The sequence below is a fragment of the Ovis canadensis genome, chromosome 1 (genome assembly GCF_042477335.2).
Source record: "Ovis canadensis isolate MfBH-ARS-UI-01 breed Bighorn chromosome 1, ARS-UI_OviCan_v2, whole genome shotgun sequence".
Taxonomy (NCBI): Eukaryota; Metazoa; Chordata; class Mammalia; order Artiodactyla; family Bovidae; genus Ovis; species Ovis canadensis.
The window spans coordinates 223,123,134-223,144,625 of NC_091245.1; the positions used below are offsets into that span (position 1 = coordinate 223,123,134).

Consider the following 21,492-nt stretch of genomic DNA (forward strand, 5'->3'; position numbering starts at 1 on the left):
GCAAGGCAGGTAAGAGGTCCTCAGCGGATGTTGGGAGGTGTGTGGATGTGGTCTCTGGGGAATGATATGCTTTCAACACCTGTGAGGCTCACACCAGGCAAGGCAGGACTTTTTTGTTTTAACCCTTACCCTATCCTGTGATCCTAAGGTAGGCAATCAGTAACACTAAAACATGAATGGATGATGCAGAATGGAAATCCAAGATTTTCTTAAGGGTTCTGTGACTCCAAGCTTTCCTGCATTCAGGAGGCCCAACCACTGTGAAAAAGAAAAGCCTTAGTGCTAAGTCACATGTGGAGTTTTGACAATTATGTGGGGCTGAACCTTTTTATTATTCATCTAAGAGATTTATTACCTGTGAGGGACTAGGAAGTCCTGAGAACGGCCACAGCTTTCCTCCAGATAGTGCCAACCAAGTGCAAAATAATGTTACTTGATGAGTTGGGCTTGCTTAATGGAAGTTATGTGTTTGTGTGGTGCGTGTGTGTGTGTGTGTGTGTGAGAGAGAGAGAGAGAGAGAGAGAAAGAGAGAGAGAGAGAGAGAGAGAGAGAGAGAGAATGAATGTGTCTTTTTAAGCATGACCTTGTAGTTATTTTTTGAAATCAGTTAAGTCTGTGCTCTCAATTTCTTCCCAGTTAATTTTTATCTGTTTAAATTTACTATCTCCAGTTCAGAAAACTTGCATTCAGATCTTGTCTTCAGATCAGCACAATAAAGCATGGATTTGCCAAAATCCTCAGAAATACCATTCCCTCTTTTGATATAGACGTGGCAAACTATTTGCAGAATAGTGTGGCAGTTTTGCTGGTATGTCAGTTAAATGCTCTCTGCTTCAGCAGAAAGGATATTCTCTCTCTAGAGGTGTTACTCCTTTTACATGTTCAGTTTGTCACGAATCACGTTTTGAAAGACAAGCACATCCTGTTTTCCACTTTACGATGTAACTTGGCATGGGATTGTTTTTTAGCTCTGTTTTGCTTTGCATAAGCGTGCATGAACTAAGATATTTTCCTAAATATAAGTATGATAATGTCCATCTAAAGTTTTTGAAAAGTGCCAGAATAATTTATACAATATTTTTATGACTTTAATTTTCTATTGTTCCATCAATATGTTGTAAAACTCATTTTTGAAGTAAAATCAGTGCTGTACAGAAGTGAGTAGGGTTTTTACACAACAGACTGCTCTAGATTGAGTTGGAATTGAAGTTTGTTTACTGCCCCCTCTGTCTGGAATGCTTCTTGCCTTGACTGCTGCATGTCTTCCTCCATTATTCAGAGACTTCTCTGATAATCTAACCTAATTTGAACTCTTAATTATTTCCTATTTCTTGATCCTGCTTATTCTTCAAAGTCCCTGACCACTAATTATATGTTTGTTTATTGTCAAATAAAATGTACATTTGACAACAGGAGGGACTATGTTTTTCTTCACAGCAGTATTTTCAGAACCTGGAACAATGTTTTCAGGACCTGGAACTCAAGAAATATTTGTTGAATAAATAAATCAATGAATGGATGAATGAATGAAGAGAAGAATGCTAGAAATAACTTTCCAGGCAATTCAAAGAGCACAGCTGCCTGAAAAACACAGTCTTGCACAAGAAACTTCTAGTAGTGTTACACATTCACTTGAAATTTGTCATTGCACTAGATTTAAAGGAAGGACTTGGTAAATTTATACCATGAGCACTAAGATAACCACCATAGCTGCAAAATTACCACTATTTTTCAACCATTTAGCATCTACTGTGGTTTAGTGCTAGAAACTTAAATACATTGTTTCATTTAATCTTTCATGTTACATCATATGTGGGCTAAACCAATGGTTACCTTATGTAACCAGTTAAACTGGGCCTTACAACTGACTCAAGATCCCACAGCAGGTGAATTGTGGCAGGACCAGGATTCAAGCTCAACTCTCCCCTCATTTCTAAGCCCGGTCATAGCTGCATGGCTATCATTGTCTTTTCTCATCTATGCTGGTTATAATCTTATACTGTTGAATCTACCAAGTGAAAACATTTGATGTGTTCTTAAATAGATATTGACAGGCACATTAATGTGGAAAGCAGTGTTGCAAGAGTTAGTATTTCAGCTATTGCTGAGGAGTTGAGATTATTAGTCCAGTAATAAGATACAGTGTGGATAAACTTAGACATTTTTTAGACTGACTGCAGAACAAACCCCTGATGGCTCAGACGGTGAAGAGTTTGCCTGCAATGCAGAAGACCTGGGTTCAATCCCTGGGTTGGGAAGATCCCTGGAGGAGGGCATGGCAACTCACCCCAGTATTCTTGCCTGGAGAATCCCCATAGACAGAGGAGCCTGGGGAGCTATATTGTCCATGGGGTGGCAAAGAGTCGGACATGAATGAGAGACTAAGCCCAGCTCAGCAGAACAAACCAGACATCCTACTTGCAGCGTAAGTAAAACCAGAGATTAGAAACTACAGCATATTTCCTGCTGCTGCTGTAAAAACAGAGATTAAAAACTACAGCATATTTAGGAAGCCAAAAATAAATTCACCACCGGTGACTCTCTGGAAGGGAAAAGTTGAGAAGTGTGTTGATTCTCTCTCTCTCTCTCTCTCTCTCTCAACTATTACACCCCCGCCCCCATGTGTTGTATATTTGATGTAAGGAAAAGAGCGTTTTAGGCTTGTCAAAGACTTAGATTCTAGTCCTGACTTTGCCAATAAGCAACTGAACAGAATGTATGTGAGAGTTCTAAACTGCTTGGGTTAATTCTTCGTGAGTCTGCCATTTGCTAGCTCTGTAATTTTGTGCTGTTACTCAAACTTTCTAGAATATAGCAGGGGCTCAGTGTTAGCCAACTGTTACCCACTCGGGCACAAGGGCACAAAGCTTACAGTACCTGCCCTTTCCCTTTTCTCTTTCTCTTCCGCTCTCTCCTTCTTCCTCCTATTCTAAAGGGCTCTCTTGCTCCCTCTGCGGGCCGACGGCCACAGTACCAAGCCTTTTGGTTGCTATGGGTACCGAGGTAACGCGGTAACCAAGGAGACCAAGGCGGAAGCTTTGGGCTGCTGGCTGCGGCTTGCTAGGGTGACGCCGACGTCTGGGGGCTCCAGGTGGGTCGGCTGGTTGCGTTAGCGGCGGGCGGTGGGCTTCGCAGTCGGCTTAGCGGGCAGCGCGCTGGGTTTGGGTGGTGCAAGAGCGGGCGGGACCGCAGGAAAGGAGACTGGACTCCGGGGAAGCTGGGGGAGGGGGGTGGTGCAGGCCCAGCAGGTGTTAGTTGAGCACCTGCCGTGTGTCTTACACTGGGCCAAGCACGCGGGCTGCAGGAAGTGGCCTGACTTCCGGAGTTGAGCGTCCTTTCTCCAAACAAAAGACTCTTCAGGCAGTGATGCTATTGGATTCATGAATGAGGGTGAACCCCAGATAGTGAAACTTGGGGCTTCTTCACATCACTTGTACCCTTTCTATAATGTAGACTGAAGAATGAGGTCTTTTGAATGAAGTCTTTTGAATCTTGAAAAATTTCGTTCCCTGACAAATCATTTTCACGCCCCTTTTGTAACCTTCCTTCTGCCTGGGCAGCCACATGCAGGCACTTCATTCTTAGAAGTCAACTCTTCCCAAGTAAAGATCTTGGTGAGGGGTGACAGATTCCTGAGAAATCTGAAGCTGTGGAAGTTTTTTCTTCCTCCAGTCAGCGTTAGAGGAGCTCAGATATATACGTTCACTTACAAGTGTTTATATATGCAGAGGTAGCAAGACGTTAAAACAGTATAAAGTTGGCTACCCAGGATTAGAACTATGCTAACTATGTTTATGGAAGACGAAACACATACACACACAAACATACGCACACACATACCTAAACATACACACACACACACCTAAACATACACACACACACCTACCTCTGCTTCCCTCTAGCACCTTGTCTAGAGTGCTAGAGGTCTGTCCTGACCTCCCATAATATTGCCAGCTGTGTCACAAATCAGTTATTTGAAAGAATCTCGGTCCTTTATTTCCTTCAAATCACTTAATACTTCCCACAATTGCTTGCTTTTAAATTTTTTCCTACCTCCATCAGAGTGTAAGTTTAATGAGGGTTAGTACTATCCTTGCCTGGTTCACTTTGTTCCTCAGTGCTTTACCTGGTATATGACACATGGAAAAGAGAAAACAAAATGATCTGTTGAAGTAGAAAAGAGGGTGTGTTTGTTTTAATTTTTTTTCCGTTGGGTAGATTATTCATTGAATTTAAAGCACTGGGAAAAAATTAAATACTAAAAACTAGCACATTGTTGGAGAAGGCAATGGCACCCCACTCCAGTACTCTTGCCTGGAAAATCCGTGGACGGAGGAGCCTGGTAGGCTGCAGTCCATGGGGTTGCTAAGAGTTGGACACGACTGAGCGACTTCACTCTCACTTTTCACTTTTGTGCATTGGAGAAGGAAATGGCAACCCACTCCAGTGTTCTTGCCTGGAGAATCCCAGGGACAGGTTTAGCCTGGTGGGCTGCCGTCTATGGGGTCACACAGAGTTGGACACGACTGAAGTGACTTAGCAGCAGCAGCACATTATTACTGTTAGTACACTGTGGGCACTCTACTAATTGCTGGGGATTCAAAGTTCAGTGGTAGGTCTGCCTTCAAATATTTGGGATACTTGGGGAAATAACCTTTATATAAGCAAAGCAGCAAAAAAATAAATAACACAAGACAGCATATAGTAGCAAATGAGTGTAATACACATTATTACACATGTTCTTAAAGGACAGAATCTCACTTCTAATGGAAGAAACCTTCATGATAGAGGTGGCCTTTGAACTGGGCACTGACAAAATAAGGGTGGTGAGCTGAAAAAGTGGAAAATAATGCATAAGGCTTAGGAAGGTTGGAATGTATAATGGAGGATCTTAACTACTAAGCAGAGTAGCTAGGTATTTTTTCCTTGTGTTTAGGGGGAACTATTTAGAGACTAACTACATGGGAGCAATTTGACATGCACTAGGGTTTCAGTGGTGTCTAAATAAGTTGCTGTAAAATTTAGAAAATAGTTTTGGTTAAACAGTTCTTTTTATGACAGGTTAAGTTACAATAGTGGGAAAAATTTGAATGATATAGATTAGTTATTTTAAGTTGTAGATTTTAAGTCCAAAGAGGATCTAACAGGACTGAGAATAAAATCATAATTTCTGGTTTGTCACCAATCTTTGATGGGTGCCTTAATTTTTCTAGGCCTGAAAGATATTCACAAGAGAACACCTTGGATAACAGTGGCATGTATGAGAATGGATGGGAGAAATAGACTATCAGTATATAAAAGGACTTAAGTTTCTGAAAGGTATGGTTTATAAAGTTATAATATTATATGTAATCATATAAAGTTTTTATTGATATAGAAGTAATAATAATTACCTATTACTTTATTATTGTGCCTTTCAAATGACTTTTTAAGCTCCAGAAGAGTTTAAGTCTGCCCCAGAGGCTCATTTTGTTAAAAACAGACTTGAAATCAGAGCAGCTATGAATAAAGCAGAGCCTTACTGCTCCCCTCACTCACTTCTCAAGGTAGTTTCTAAGACTACCCCTTTCCCTGAACCCTGAGCTCTCTGAAGCCCTTTAAGAGCTCACAGCTTTATAGCCACAAATCAGAGATTTTGTTTGATATTCTGCAAATTAGGGAGGAGGAGGCCCACAGCATCTTACACTGATAAACAAAGAGGCTCAGACCCCTGTTACACAAAGGTCTCTTAAGTATAAACTCGGTATCTTTTAATATTATCATTTTTATTTTATATAAGAAATATATTAAAATGTAGTTTATTTACAGTGTTGTGTTGGTTTTCAGGTGTACAGCAAAATAATTCATATATATGTATATATACACTCTTTTTTAGATCCTTTTCATTATAGGTTATTACAAGATATTGAGTATAGTTTTCTGCGCTATGCAGTAGGTCCTTGTTGGTAATCTATTTTGTATATAGTAGTCTGTATATTTTATCCTTTCTCTTACCCTTTCCCTTTTGGTAACCATAAGTTTGTTTTCTATGTCTGTGGGTCTCTTTCTGTTTTGTAAGCAAGTTCATTTGTATCATTTTTTTAGATTCCACATATAAGTGATATCATATGATGTTTGTCTTTTTTCCTCCCTGGTGACTCAGACAGTAAAATTTCTGCCTGCAAAGAGATGCAGGTTCGTTCCCTGGGTCAGGAAGATTACCCTGGAGAAGGGAATTGCTACCCACTCCAATATTCTTGCCTGAAGAATGCTATGGACAGAGGAGCCTGGTGGGCTACAGTCCATGGGGTCGCAAAGAGCTACACACTGCTGAGCGACTAACACTTTCACTACTTCACTTACCATTATAACCTCTAGGTCCATTTCATTCCTTTTTTATGGCTAGTAACATCCCATTGTCATTTTCACAGAACTTCTTTTCAGTTTTAGAAATTATTTTAAAAGGATATCTTACCCCTTGATGTAAAGCCAAACTTTTTCAGTTTTTTGTAAAGGAACCTGCACATAGAAGGTAAAAAAAGGGTGACTTGGGTACCATTTAGTGCTGTGAGGGAGTGCCTAATTATCTTAATTGGCTGAAATATTGAATGCAGCCATGATATTAATCCCTGATTTGCTTTCAGAGCCCATGGTAGGAGAAAATGACATGTACTTATTTAGTAGGCCACTCAAGCACAAGATACTATGTTATGGATGTGTGTTTATAGTCCTTTCTTTAGCTTTTAAAAAAGATGTTAATTTTAAAATATTATATATAACATAATATTATACTTTAATATTAAAATATATTGCATATGTAATATATATGTATTTAAAATAAGGATCATATCAGATAGATAAAATATTACCATTTTTTATTAATTTAAGCAGTTTTAATTAAATTCATTTTCATTTAATATTTCCTGCTTGGGTCTTTAATTCTTAGTACTATGGTAAGCATTTTAATCTATTCAAAACAGCTTGCTTATTAGACCCCTTTAGTGTGTGCTAAAGTAAGGAAAAATCCTTATTTATTGACTTAAATCTTCAGGTCTAAGATTATCTGGATGGTTAGAAGAATCAACTAACCTTAGAAAAGATAAGTTTTCTGTTACATGAAAACAGTGGTTTCCCAAATAGCCCATTCTGCCAATGGTGTGATGGTAAATTGTCTTTGCCGAGGGCAACTTTTGAATACTTTGAGTTTCCATTAGTAAATTTCTTGTTTCCATTTTGTGGTGGCAGGCCTAGATCTTTGGATTGCTTTCCCAAAGTGGGAACTTATGAAAAAGGATCATTTAGAACATCATAGGCTGGAGGGTTCCCTTTTCTCCACTTCCTCTCCAGAATACATTGTTTGTAGATTATTTTGATGATGGCCATTCTGACTGGTGTACGTGATACCTTTACTGTTGTAGCTTTGATTTGCAGTGCTGCACTCAATATGCCAGCAAATTTGGAAAACTCAGCAGTGGCCACAGGACTGGAAAAGGTCAGTTTTCTTTCCAATCCCAAAGAAAGGCAATGTTAAAGAATGCTCAAACTACCACACATTTGTACTCATCTCACACGCTAGTAAAGTACTGCTCTAAATTCTCCAAGCCAGGCTTCAGCAGTATGTGAACCGTGAACTTCCAGATGTTCCAGCTGGTTTTAGAAAGAGCAGAGGAACCAGAGATCAAATTGCCAACATCCGTTGGATCATGGAAAAAGCAAGAGAGTTTCAGAAAAACATCTATTTCTGCTTTATTGACTATGCCAAAGCCTTTGACTATGTGGATCACAACAAACTATGGAAAATTCTGAAAGAGATGGGAGTATCAGACAAACTGACCTGCCACTTGAGAAACCTGTATGCAGGTCAGGAAGCAAGAGTTAGTACTGGACATGGAACAACAGACTGGTTCCAAATAGGAAAAGGAGTACAACAAGGCTGTATATTGTCACCCTGCTTATTTAACTTATATGCAGAGTACATAATGAGAAATGCTGGGCTGGAAGAAACACAAGCTGGAATCAAGATTGCTGGGAGAAATATCAATAACCTCAGATATGCAGATGACACCACCCTTATGGCAGAAAGTGAAGAGGAACTAAAGAACCTCTTGATGAAAGTGAAAGAGGAGAGAGAAAGGCTGGCTTAAAGCTCAACATTCAGAAAACAAAGATCATGGCATCTGGTCCCATCACTTCATGGGAAATAGATGAGGAAACAGTGGAAACAGTGTCAGACTTTATTTTTGAGGGGGCTCCAAAATCACTGCAGATGGTAATTGCTGCCATGAAATTAAAAGACACTTACTCCTTGGAAGGAAAGCCATGACCAACCTAGATAGTATATTGAAAAGCAGAGATATTGCTTTGCCAACAAAGGTCCATCTAGTCAAGGCTATGGTTTTTCCTGTGGTCATGTATGGATGTGAGAGTTGGACTGTCAAGAAAGCTGAGCACCGAAGAACTGATGGTTTTGAACTGTGGTTTGGAGAGGACTCTTGAGAGTCCCTTGGACTGCAAGGAGATCCAACCAGTCCATCCTAAAGGAGATCAGTCCTGGGTGTTCATTGGAAGGACTGATGCTGAAGCTGAAACTCCAGTACTTTGGCCACCTCATGTGAAGAGTTGACTCATTGGAAAAGACTCTGATGCTGGGAGGGATTGGGGGCAGGAGGAGAAGGGGACAACAGCGGATGAGATTGCTGAATGGCATCACCAACTCGATGGACATGAGTTTGAGTGAACTCTGGGAGTTGCTAATGGACAGGGAGGCCTGGTGTGCTGTGATTCATGGGATCGCAAAGAGTCGGATACAACTGAGCGACTGAACTGCACTGAACTGAACTGAACTGAATAATGAGCAATATTAATCATCTTTTCATGTGTTTTTTGGCCATCTGTCTATTGGTGGGAATGCAAACTGATGCAGTCATTATGGAAAACTGTATGGAGATTCCATAAAAAAAAAACTGGGAATAAATCTACCATGACCCAGGAATTCCTCTACTGGGCATATGCCCTGAGAAAACCACAATTGTAAGAGACACACGTACCCCAGTGTTCACTGGAGCAATATTTACAATGGTCAGCACATAGAAGCAACCTAGATGTCCATGAGAGACGAATGGGTAAAGAAGTGATGATGCATTTATACAATGGAAAGTTAGCTATAAAAAAGGAAAGCGTTTGAGTCAATGTAGTGAGGTAGATGAACCTAGAGCCTCTTATACAGAGTGAAGTCAGAAAAACAAGTATCATACGATAACACATATATATGGAATCTAGAAAAATGGTGCTGATGAACCTAGCAGAGAATAGACTTGTGGACACAACAGGGGAAGGTGAGGGTGGGATGAACTAAGAAAGTAGCATTGAGATACATACACTATCATGTGTGAAATACTGGGAAGGTGCTAAATAACACAGGGAGCCCAGCCTGGTGATCTGTGGTGACCTAGAGGCGCAGAATGGGGAGAGGGGAGGGAGGCTCAGGAGGGAAGGGACATATACATATAATTATGATTAATTAGCATTGTTGGATGACCAAAATCACCACAACACTGTAAACTGACTTTTCACCAATTAAAAAAGAAATAAAATGAGAAGCAAAAACAAACAAAATACATGAGCCATTCTGGGTCATATTGTGTATACCTATCTGGGGGAGAACAAAGTTGAGGACAGAAAAATGACGCAGTCTAATAAATCAGGTAACGAGAAAACTTTCCAAGCAACTACTGAAATTTTGCTCTTAAGTTTTAAGAAAAAAATATTGATCAAAGGACATATGGAATTATGAGGTTTGCATAATAGTTTATCTGTATTCCCCTGGTTCCGTTAGGAGACTGAAGTTTTGTGCTTTGCTATTCTTCCTGCTCGCGTTGTTATATCCTTGTTGTCTCAGGAAAGGTGACTAATTCTCTGTTGGTTTTAGGAAAGGAAATAGGCAGAACAGCATGACTCACAATTATATTTTTCCTTTTTTCTTCATGCGAGAAAATTGACTCATGTGTGTGACTTGATAAAACCTTTAATTGAGAAGAAGCCTTACTAATTGCATTCAGTGAAGTGAAATGCCCACTGAATAAGCCTATTTACTGGTTAAGTAACATTATCAGCAGAGCTCTAAATCTGAATTATCTTACCCTAATGAAATTTACAGATTTTTCTTTCATTTATTTCTGTCTTCATGTATCCGTTCAGCTTTACGCATAATGTGCATACACATATAAAATTGTATTGTATATATCAATGCATAAATGAAACTAAGGCAATTTAAGTTATTGTAATTAATCAGACATATTAATTTGGGGGATTCTTTTTTTAACGGTAATGATAACGATTACATTATGGAACTTTTCATGGAAAACTTACTGACAGCAGATTGAGGATCTGGCAGTTGGATTTCTGATAAAAACCAAAAAAGGATATATAGAATATGTTACTCTATGTTCTAGAATTTTTAAAAAGATATCTTTTGTAGCCTCTGTTTGATAGAAATGAGACGAAAGTTTTACCTACAAAGAAAGCAAATTTGGATTTTCATTCCTGTGATTTCTTTAGTTCTCTTTGACACTGATTTCAGCTTTGAAATACAGGACCGGATGGTGGATAAATGAGTCTGAGTTTGATGTCTCTCCTAGTACTTTCTCCTTTCAGAATGTCCCACGGTATTGTCTTTATTTGTGTGATTTTCCCCTTTGATTGTGAGTTCTTTGAGGGAAGAAACCATGTCTTATTTACCATTGTGACTTCAGGACTCGCAATATGCATCAGAAAGGAGCAGCTGAATAACTGTTGATTGAAGGCGCAAATAAACCTAGTCTTATGATAGAGCCATTACGTTACTTACAATGTAAAATTATTTTGTATAATTCCATTTTGGAATTCTCTTCAAAGAATAAATTCCTTCAGAATTTTTCCAAAGTAGTAAAAATCTACCCTTCCAGGCTCGATTTGATTTCTGGAGGCAGAGTAATTTGAAACTAGATTTGAGTGAACAGAATAGTTGCTCCTGCTGGACAGTATCATTTTTAGTTTTGAAGGAGGAATAGCAAAGTAGATTTGTTTGTTTGTGAACTCAGCAGACAGTCTCAAAACGGACATTCCAAAAATGTTTTGATCAGTGGTTGCATCATTGAAATTATAAAATAATCCCCCAGAGATTTGATTCATTCAATTGTGTGGACTTCAACATTACAATAGATTTACATTTGATTACTCCTATTTTATTACACTTGATACTCTATTTACTCAGGGTTGGGAAAATCCCCTCGAGAAGGGAAAGGCTACCCACTCCAGTATTCTGGCTTGGGAAATTCCATGGACTGTATAGTCCACGGGGTCACAAAGAGTCAGACATGACTGAGCGACTTTCACTTCACTCACTGCTACTCTGATGCTGTCTCTCCTGAGTCTTTGAGCAAAGCTTCCAGATTTATATTCTGTTCTTCCTTATAAAATTTTCATACTGAATTAAGTCAGAAAAAGAAGGAGAAATATCATATAACATCCTTTATACGTGGAATCTAAAAAGAAATGATACAAGTGAACTTACTTACAAAACAGAAAGAGACCTACAGACTTGGAGAACTAACATGGTTTCAGGGGTGGAGAACGGATGGGAGAAGGGGATAGTTGGGGAGTTTGAGGTGAATATACACACACTGCTGTGTTTAAAATGGATAACCAGCAAGGACCCACTGTATAGCACGTGGAGCTCTGTTCAATGCTGTGTGTGGCCTGGATGGGATGGAGTTTGGGGAGAATGGTTACACGTATATATGTGGCTCGGTCCCTTCGCTGTTCACCTGAGAGTGTCACAACATTGTTCGTTAATCCACTATACTTCAGTGCAAAATAGAAGGTTAAAAAAACACAAGTTTTATCAGGGACTCTCATTAGCTACATTCTGTATTCTGTATTCCAAATGCTTTAACTAGGCACTTAAGTCACCCATATTGGGCCTCAGCCTATGTTTCCAAATTTACACCTACTTTCCCCTCTCCATTCAAGAGCTGCTTTCCCCCTGAGGTGAAGAAAGTTCATCCAATCCACATGTTCATATATTAGCCTCCTTTCACATTAAAGCCCCAGGTTAAATGCTAGCCAGCTTGATCTCTTCTTTGGCTCCCTTCTTATATCTTTTGTAATTATACAAAAGCCTTCTTATAGCCTTTTGTAATTCCTACCTTGTTTTATGGTGTTTATATATAGATCTTTTGTGCCCTGTTTGACTCTACACTATGTGAGCCAGAAAGCAGATCTTCTCCTTGAGTCCCTCATATCTCTCAGTTTAGTGCTGTGCGTATAATAGAGCCTGAATAAATATTTGTAGGGGTTATGAGCGCATATATAAAATGATGGTATCAGATAGTTTGAGCATTTATACTATGGACTCTATGATATTGCCTCTTATATTTAAGAGTGTCTGAACTTTGAAAGTTTTTATTCATGTAAAAATCTAATAATTGTGCATATGCTGTGCTTAGTTGCTCAGTTGTGTTCAACTCTTTTGCGACCCCATGGACTGCAGCCTGCCAGGTGCCTCTGCCCTTGGGGATTCTCCAGGCAAGAATAGTGGAGTGGATTGCCATGCCCTCTTCCAAGGGATCTTCCCAACCCAGGAATTGAACCCAGGTCTCCCACATTGTGGGCGGATTCTTTACCAACTGAGCCACCACGGAAGCTCAATAGTTGTGCATGAGATTCAGTAATTCAGCGTTACAGAGTAAATGATTCTAGAACCCTGAATAACTAAGATACTCAGGAAATAGGGTGTTCTGAATAATTTAATTTTCTGGTTAACTTGGAGTTAGGCAAAAAATCTTTTTCTGTTTCATTTCTTGTTGAAAAATTCTTTCTAAATATGCTAATTTCTGATTGTAGGCAGAGTATTGTTACAGTTTTTGATAAATGAGATTATTAGACTGCCTTAGGGTAATTACTGCATACCTTAATTCTTATTTTACATTATCATATATATATATATATATATATATATATATATATATATATATATATATACACACACACACAAAGTTTTTGAGCTTGAATTGTGTTTCTAAGGTTCTTTTCACTATATTTAGCTCTGGATTTTATTTTTGTCTGGGAACAAATATCTGATATGTATATTTTTGTAATCTTAATCATAGAAAGAGTCAGAATATGTGCTCTTTTTGTTTTAATGAATTTATTCTTCACTTTCAGTTGAACGTTTCCACAGTCTTGTGCTTTGTAATTTTGGTAAAATTTTTGTTCCATCAGATATGTTATAGCTATAGCTATATTAGTATGTAAATATTTGTATAACTTATATTTAGCATATATAATAATTTCTTGTTGCTTAACCTTTGATTTGACCTCTTCTCTCAAAATTATTTCTGGTTTAAAAGTTTTCCTGAATTATATGTAGTTTCAAATTTGTAATGTAATCGTTTTACCTCTGAAGTAATCTTTTGCCTTTCTTACTTTTTCAGAAGTTTTCAAAAATCACAATAATCTTTAGGTAATACTAAGAAAATCATGAACACCAAAGATTTTGTGGTTCTTCCACGGGGAAAACCTGGAAATTCTGTAAAGCTAAAATATAAGTAAGTACATATATGTTTATTACTTAAGTAGAAGCAGTTGCTAAAGTTTCTATATATTATCATTTAAATACTTTTGATGTGAAACTGTTAGAGTTGAAGTTAAATTTTGTCAATTCTCATCTCCATTTTCTTCACATTGCTCTATTTTTATAAGAGTAGGTTTGAAATATTATAAATCTATCATGGTTTAAAATGAGGACTAAAAATATTTATGGCACAAGAATCTATGCAAATTGGGATCATCAACTATTGAAGCAATTTAACAGTTACTAATTTTACTAACACTTATTCAAAATTATAAAAGAATCACCCTGAGGAACTGAAAGAAGTTGAATTTGAGAGAGACTGTCAAGGTGAGAAACCTTTAAACAGGGAAAAGAAATCACTAACTACACTGAGCCTTGACTAGACGGATCTTTGTTGGCAAAGTAATGTCTCTGCTTTTGAATATGCTATCTAGGTTGGTCATAACTTTCCTTCCAAGGAGTAAGCATCTTTTAATTTCATGGCTGCAGTCACCATCTGCAGTGATTTCGGATCCCCCCAAAATAAAGTCTGATACTGTTTCCACTGTTTCCTCATCTATTTCCCATGAAGTGATGGGACCAGATGCCATGATCTTAGTTTTATGAATGTTGAGCTTTAAGCCAATGTTTTCACTCTCCTCTTTCACTTTCATCAAGAGGCTTTTTAGTTCCTCCTCACTTTCTGCCATAAGGGTGGTGTCATCTGCATATCTGAGGTTATTGATCTTTCTCCCAGCAATCTTGCTTCCAGCTTGTGCTTCTTCCAGCCCAGCGTTTCTCATGATGTACTCTGCATAGAAGTTAAATAAGCAGGGTGACAATATACAGCCTTGACGTACTCCTTTTCCTATTTGGAACCAGTCTGTTGTTCCATGTCCAGTTCTAACTGTTGCTTCCTGACCTGCATACAGGTTTCTCAAGAGGCAGGTCAGGTAATGTAATGTATCTATTTCAGTGCTACTCTCTCAGTATGTATACTAATGGCTGATTCATGCTGATATATGGCAGAAACCAACATAACATTGTAAAGCAATTATCCTCTCATTAAAAAGTTCTAATGAGGTGGATGAAACTGGAGCCTATTATACAGAGTGAAGTAAGCCAGAAAGAAAAACACCAATACAATATACTAACGCATATATGTGGGATTTAGAAAGATGGTAACAATAACCATGTATGCAAGACAGCAAAAGAGACACAGATGTATAGAACAGTCTTTTGGACTCTGTGGGAGAGGGAGAGGGTGGGATGACTTGGGAGAATGGCACTGAAACATGTATAATATCATATGTGAAACGAATCGCCAGTCCAGGTTCGATGCGATACTGGATGCTTGGGGCTGGTGCACTGGGACAACCCAGAGGGATGGTACGGGGAGGGAGAAGGGAGGGGGGTTCAGGATGGGGAACACGTGTATACCCGTGGCAGATTCATGTTGATGTATGGCAAAACCAATACAATATTGTAAATTAATTAACCTTCAATTAAAATAAATAAATTTATATTAAAAAAGAAAGAAATTAAAAAATATATATAAAAAAGTATATCAATGACTACCCTTGCACTTTGCAATGTTAAAGGACATTATGTTGAATCAGTTCTCTTAGGAAGGGTACCTTCTGTCCTATATTGCCTGGAAGATGCATTCAGCCTGAACCAAGCAATTCTGGGTATTGTGGGAATTTCAGGACTTGTAGGGGTACCAAAGGGTTCAATGTACTCTTCCCCTTTGAGGTTATCTAGAGTCACTGGAAATTTCCAAGGCCTTCCTCTCAAACATTATTCAGGACCAGCCAGCATGGGCTATGGGCGGAGTATTGATTTTTTAATTTTAGTTGCTGAGTTCCTTGATCCAGATCAATAGTACTGTGGTTACTTAGTGTCTTTAGAGCTTTCTTAACTCTCACTTCACCTTTGAAATATTGTGTGTAAAAGCATTGTGTCAACTGGAAGATGTTATATGGCATTGTCATTATTAGGTTTATTAGCTTTTGGTAGGGAATGGAGCTATCTAATTGCTAGTATTGCCAATTTTCCTTTTTTTAATGCAAAAGAAATGGGCCATGCATTTTGGTGATCTGTTTTAAGTCTGTGTGTATTTACCTTTAAATATTCATTCAACATTTGTTAAGTACATATATTCTACACACTGTGCTAAGGAATGATGGATACAAAAGGAGGAAGTCACAGTCTTTGCCCTCAGGTAGCTTGTGGAGGAGGTGAATATATAAAATCGTATCTTCAAAGTCATGTGAAACATGGTGTGATATTAAAACACAGGCAATTATGAGAACATAGCCCAAACTGCTAGGGCAGAGGTGAGGAGGTCTTCAAGTTTTGCCTGAAAGATGCAGTTACTTGGGTGGTTGCTGGGTGAAATGTCTGCAAAGGCACACAGACACGTAGTCTGGGGACTTTCAGGCATAGCCAGTTCGCTAAGATGTATAGAACAAAATTGGAGAGAATTGCAAGTCGCCTAGTTAATAAATTAACTTGTATGCCACACTAAGGAGTTTTGGATTTGTCTTGGAGATGAGGGGGCGTCCCTGTTCCCTGGCCTGTATGTCTCCTTGATTTACCCATGATTCACAACCTATAGAGACTAGGCTTGGATCCCCCATTCTAAGGTCATTGCTCTGGAGTTTCTTTTCTTGCCCTTTTCTTGTTCCAAGTTTTTTGTTTGTTTGTTTGACATTGTCTTCAGAAGTGTCTTAATGTTGTCTGACATGTTAGAGTTCTCCAACTCCTCTCTCTGTTTCCCAGCCCCCACGCAGTTTTAGTGGCTTGTTTCTGCCTCTCAGATTTGCTGCGTTGACATGGTCTCTTCACGTGGATCAACTTCAGCTGCCCTTCTGGGTCTGCTGTCTCCAGGAGGAATCTTCTATCTTGTTCCAGACCCACAGAATCCCACAGAATCAATATGACCACTTGGTCAGGAGGCCAGTTCCTTTTTTTAACCACAGTGAGAACTTCCAAAACATTAAAATTTTGTAAGCAAATAAGTGACACAGTCACATTTGTGCTTTTGAACACTTCCTCTGGAGTCCATGTAGAAAGTGTTGTAAGCCACTGAGACGCTGGGCCAGTTAATTCTGAGCTGTGCCCACAGCCCACCCCAGAGTGACCTCTATCAGGAAACAGGCTCCTAGGGTTAGCTCAGGTTCCTTCCTTTTCCCTTCCCTGATCAGTCTTTAAGTCCAGTTAATTTTGTTTCCTTATAGTTCTCGAATGTTGCCATTTTTGTCCCCACTGTCTCCATCTAGTCAGAGCAGCACAATATTAGGTTTATGGAAATAGTCTCCTAACTGGCTTCCTCACTCTCAGCTTTGCACCCTCTAATTAATATTCCATTATACAGCCAGAGTGATGGTTCTTAAATGCAAGTCTGATCAATCCTCAATTCTCTTAAAACTTTTCAAAGATTCTTACTGCTCATGGAGCACAAATCCCAGTTTCTCATCACGGCCACAGCTCCTCATGATGCGGCCACTGTGCACCTTAGCAATTCCATTTCTTGTCACTTTCCCCTTCATTTGCTTAATGTCTGGGGCCGTGGAACTCCTAGTTCCTGGACCCATACACCACTGTTTGCTATTTGTGCCTGCACTTTTCTTTCTTCCTGGAATACTGCTCTCACCACCTCCCTTTGACCGGCTAGGTCCTGTCATCCCTTAGGGCTCAGCTTAGTCTTCACTCCCTTCAGGAGCAGTTCCGACACCCCCAGGGGCTAGGAATGTGCCCTTACATGCTCAGGTGTCTCCCTGTACTTTTTCGATGAAAGCACCGTTACACTGTACTTCAGTTACCGTCATGCTTGTCTGTGTTCCTTTCTATGATGGAAGCTCCATTGGGTCCCACATCCTGTCACTTACAAGTGCTTGTTTGTAGTTAGGGCTGAGTTACTCCTTGTGGAACAAATATAATGAAAATAATGCCTCTCTCAGTTTCTTCATCCACTTCTCTGAACCCTCTGTATAGCTTTTGCCTCCTCTTACTTTCCATTTATCTCCCTGGACTTGGGGTCATATCTTAGACTCGCTTGCTCTTTGGTGACTGCTCGCTACCTCTGAACTATTTCCCTTTCTTATTTATTTTTATTATTATTTCTTCTTTATTTTTATTTTGGTTCCTTGCCATAGCACACATACCCAAGTAGCCCACATTGCTTAATTATAGTAAAGCACCAATGAAATAATGAAGAGATTTAAACTCATGACGGATAATGAAAGCTAGAGAACTAGGTTGGTTTACTTCTAAAAAACAGAGAGAGTGAGTGACTAATGCTGACAAGGGACCAGAGTTGTAAGACAAAGGAAATCAAGCTGTCAAAAGCCTGATGAGATTAAGACATTATTACAGAATCTTTTGTACAGGAATCTGTTAGAAGGCTCTGCTCTATCCTCAGGAAGTTTTCTTTTTGTTGCTTTCCTTTGTGGAAATAGTGGTGCTTGCCTCAGTTTCAATTTATCCCTTTGATGGCTTATCAACCAAAACTCTTAACAGGTGCTTTTTTCCTAATAGGCTCTTCTCTCTTTCTCTCAAGCAAACTCTTCTCTCTTTCTTTCTTTTGTATTGTACATACATGGCATAAAGGTAGAAATTTATTGAAGTTTTCCAAGATGATTTATTTAGCAAAAATATGTATTCTGCTTATACAGAATAGTTATTTTAAACACTATGATTCAAACTATTTGAATCCTTTGAAGGCAGTATGAAAATTAGAAAATGATTTTTAGTTTATTTTCTATTTGTGTGTCATGGATATTTGTGCATATATAAAGACATAGCTCATGCATAAAGTGAATATGTGATGTGAAACTTCTAGCAATGTAATATGAAAAATAAAAGTCCAAAGTTTGAAGTTATACCTTGCTTGAGGAGAATATTAATTGATGGCAAATGCTAGCTTTAGAAACAGTATTTCAAAGACAAAAAAGGAAATAGTTAAAATATGCTATCACATATTTATTACTCCTAATTTTAATTAATTTTTTTAATTAAGGAAAAATAGGACTATAAAATTATTTTGCCTTTTTTCTTTTTTTGGGGAAGGGTTTGTTTGTTTACCTCAAATGGAATTTTACATTTAAATCATCTGCACTTATATCTTGTTCAGAAATGCTCAAGAACTGAGAATGGAGAAAGTACAACTAGAGCTGGAGAACCGAGAGCTGGAAAAGAAACTACAAGAGTTCCAATCAACAAAGAACAAAGAAAAGGGAGAACGAAGGTGGGTGACATTTTAAAAGAATTTTAGATAAATAAACTGATTTCCTTATTATAAGCTGAGGTCCTTCTGTCAAGAACTGTTTTATGTTTGTGTCAGGAACTTCCAATTCTTCACTGGTGACTCAGACAGTAAAGAATCTACCTGTAATGCAGGAAAGCCGGTTTCGATCCCTGGGTCAGGAAGATCCCCTGGAGAGGGGAATGGCAACCGACTCCAGTATTCTTGCCTGGAGAATTCCATGGAGAGGAGCCTGGCAAGCTACAGTCCCTGGGGTAGCAAAGAGTCAAACATGACTGAGCGACTAACACGTTCACTTTTTTTTTCCTTCCAGTGATGATCTGTCCTGAATGAATCCTTTTTGGATTTTACTGATGAACAAGCAATATTAATTTGCCCCTCATTTTTCTAATTGTGTTCCCTTCCTCTAAACCTTATTTGGTCTTGCACACGTGTCTGCTAAGTCACTTCAGTTGTGTCTGACTCTTTGCGACTCTATGGACTATAGCCCAGCAGGCTCCTCTGTCTGTAGGATTCTCCAGGCAAGAATGCTGGAGTGGGTTTGCCATGCCCTCCTCCAGGGACCTTCCTGACCAAGGGATCAAACCCACGTCTTTCATGTCTCCTGCATTGACAGGAGTTTTCTTTACCACTAATGCCGCCTAGGAAGCCCACACTTTCTTATTTCTCTTTTTACAGCACTCTTCTTAACCAGTTATAGTTTGGAATGTTGGGGCTTCCCAGGTGGCTCAAAGAATCTGTCTGCCAACGCAGGAGACATAAAAGACGTAGGTTTGACCCCTGGGTTGGGAAGATCCCCTGGAGTAGGAAATGGCAACCTGCTCCAGTATTCTTTCTTGGAAAATTCCATGGACAGAGTAGCCTGATGGGCAGGCTACAGTCCATGGGGGTCACAAAGAGTTGGGAACAACTGAATGACTGAGCACCCACATATTGAGAACAGCAGTGCAGAGTTTCTCTTTGCTCCCATAAAAGTGCCATCAACAGGTGACTGCCGGTTTATGAGCAGCATATTTTTATGATTAAAAGACTTTCGGGATAGGGATTTACATGCACACAGATAAGAGTTTTCAGACCCTCAAGTATGTTTGAAACATTGTTAGCAAATATGCTTTAGCTGAAATTGTATTAGTGAGAACTCTCTAATAATTATGCTTGCATACTTATACTAACTTTATGGAGAATTTTGCTTTGTTGTAAAAATAATAAATATAATTAAAATCAAGTATAACTGATAGTTATATAATGGAAATGATCTCTTCTTCTCTCCAGGCTGACCCCCAGCCCATTTTGCAGTACCTCTTTTAACAATTAAAATGTTTGTCCCCACAAATATCTTTGTACAAGCCTGTATATATGTGTGAGTGTGTGTGTATATGTGTATGTGTGTGTGTAGTTTTGTATTTGACATGTCTGTTACACTTTTACAAGTGAGATCATCTATAAAAATATGTGAATGGATTCACATGCTACTTTTCTCCTTGCTATTTTTGCCACTCTTGCCACATCAGCACACGGTGATCTCATTGTTTTAATGAGTGCATAATATTTCTTTGTGTGGATACAATAGCACTCATTTTTCAGATCTTTATTAAATTTTTAGTATTTTGTGATTATATATGCTGTCATGAATATGCTTCTGCATATATTTTTGCTTATACATGTAAAAGTATCCATGGGATAAATTCCTACACTTGTAATTTTAGATCAGAGTATATGGCAGCTTACCTTTTGGTGGATACTGGAGAACTTTTCTTTCCAATAGATTGCAAAAGTGTCTAACTGTTTTCCTGTGGAAAATGAGGGTGCATTCATATACTTTTGGTGTTGTTAAAAGTCTGGTAGCCAGACCCTGTGTATTCAATTTGCTTTGTTCAGTACTCAGGTGATGATCATCAAATATCTGTGAAGGACCTTCTGAACTATTAAAGAAAATTCAGAAGTTTATTATAGTTTCAGTAGTATTTATCTTTAGAGAATAAGTCTTTGCAAAAATGTTTATGACAGAGCTAAGTCGCTTGAGTTGTGTCTGACTTTTTGCAACTCTATGGACTGTAGCACCCACTAAGCTCCTCTGTCCATGGGGATTCTCCAGGCAAGAATACAGGAGTGGGTTGTCATACCGTCCTCCAGGGGATCTTTCCAACCCAGGTATCAAAGCAACGCCTCTTATGTCTCTTGCATTGGCAGGCAGGTTCGTTACCACTAGTGCCACCTGGAAGCCTTCATGATATACACATATCTAACAAGCAGAGCACTGGCTTTTTTTTTTTTTTAAGAAAAACTAATTTTATATTGGAGAGCATTGGTTTAATCAAAGATATTTCAATGAGGTACATCATCCCAGGTGACAAAGTTTATTGTGTGTCTTGGTGTTCTTATCCTAATGATCCAACGGCCAGTTCTCTCATTTTTATTGTTATTTTTGGGTTTTTGTTTTCTTTTTATTTTTTTGTAAACTTCACTGCTTTGGACTTTGTTTGGGCTCCTCAGCGGACCGCGAATATATCTGTAAAATGGAGTTCCTGAAATTAGCCCCCAAGAGTAAGTTTCCATTAGTGGAGGAACCTTTTCTAGATGTTTTCAAAAGTGTTCTAAAGCTTGGCTGGGTTTTCAGAATACTAAAATGCTTTTCTAAGGTCACATAGATAGT

At 38.8% G+C, this 21,492-nt stretch overlaps 1 protein-coding gene across 2 annotated transcripts in view; it reads left to right on the forward strand.

The window, feature by feature from the left end:
• The first annotated feature begins 3,010 nt into the window (after positions 1-3,010).
• ZBBX (zinc finger B-box domain containing) overlaps positions 3,011-21,492 on the forward strand; it is a 121,396-nt gene continuing 102,914 nt past the window's right edge. For both annotated transcript variants that reach the window (XM_069545381.1, XM_069553256.1), the window contains exons 1-4: positions 3,011-3,091; positions 5,214-5,319; positions 13,452-13,565; positions 18,708-18,821. In XM_069545381.1, the coding sequence (XP_069401482.1) occupies positions 13,498-13,565; positions 18,708-18,821 (182 nt within the window). In that variant the 5' untranslated portion in view covers positions 3,011-3,091; positions 5,214-5,319; positions 13,452-13,497. The remainder of the gene's footprint in view (positions 3,092-5,213; positions 5,320-13,451; positions 13,566-18,707; positions 18,822-21,492) is intronic.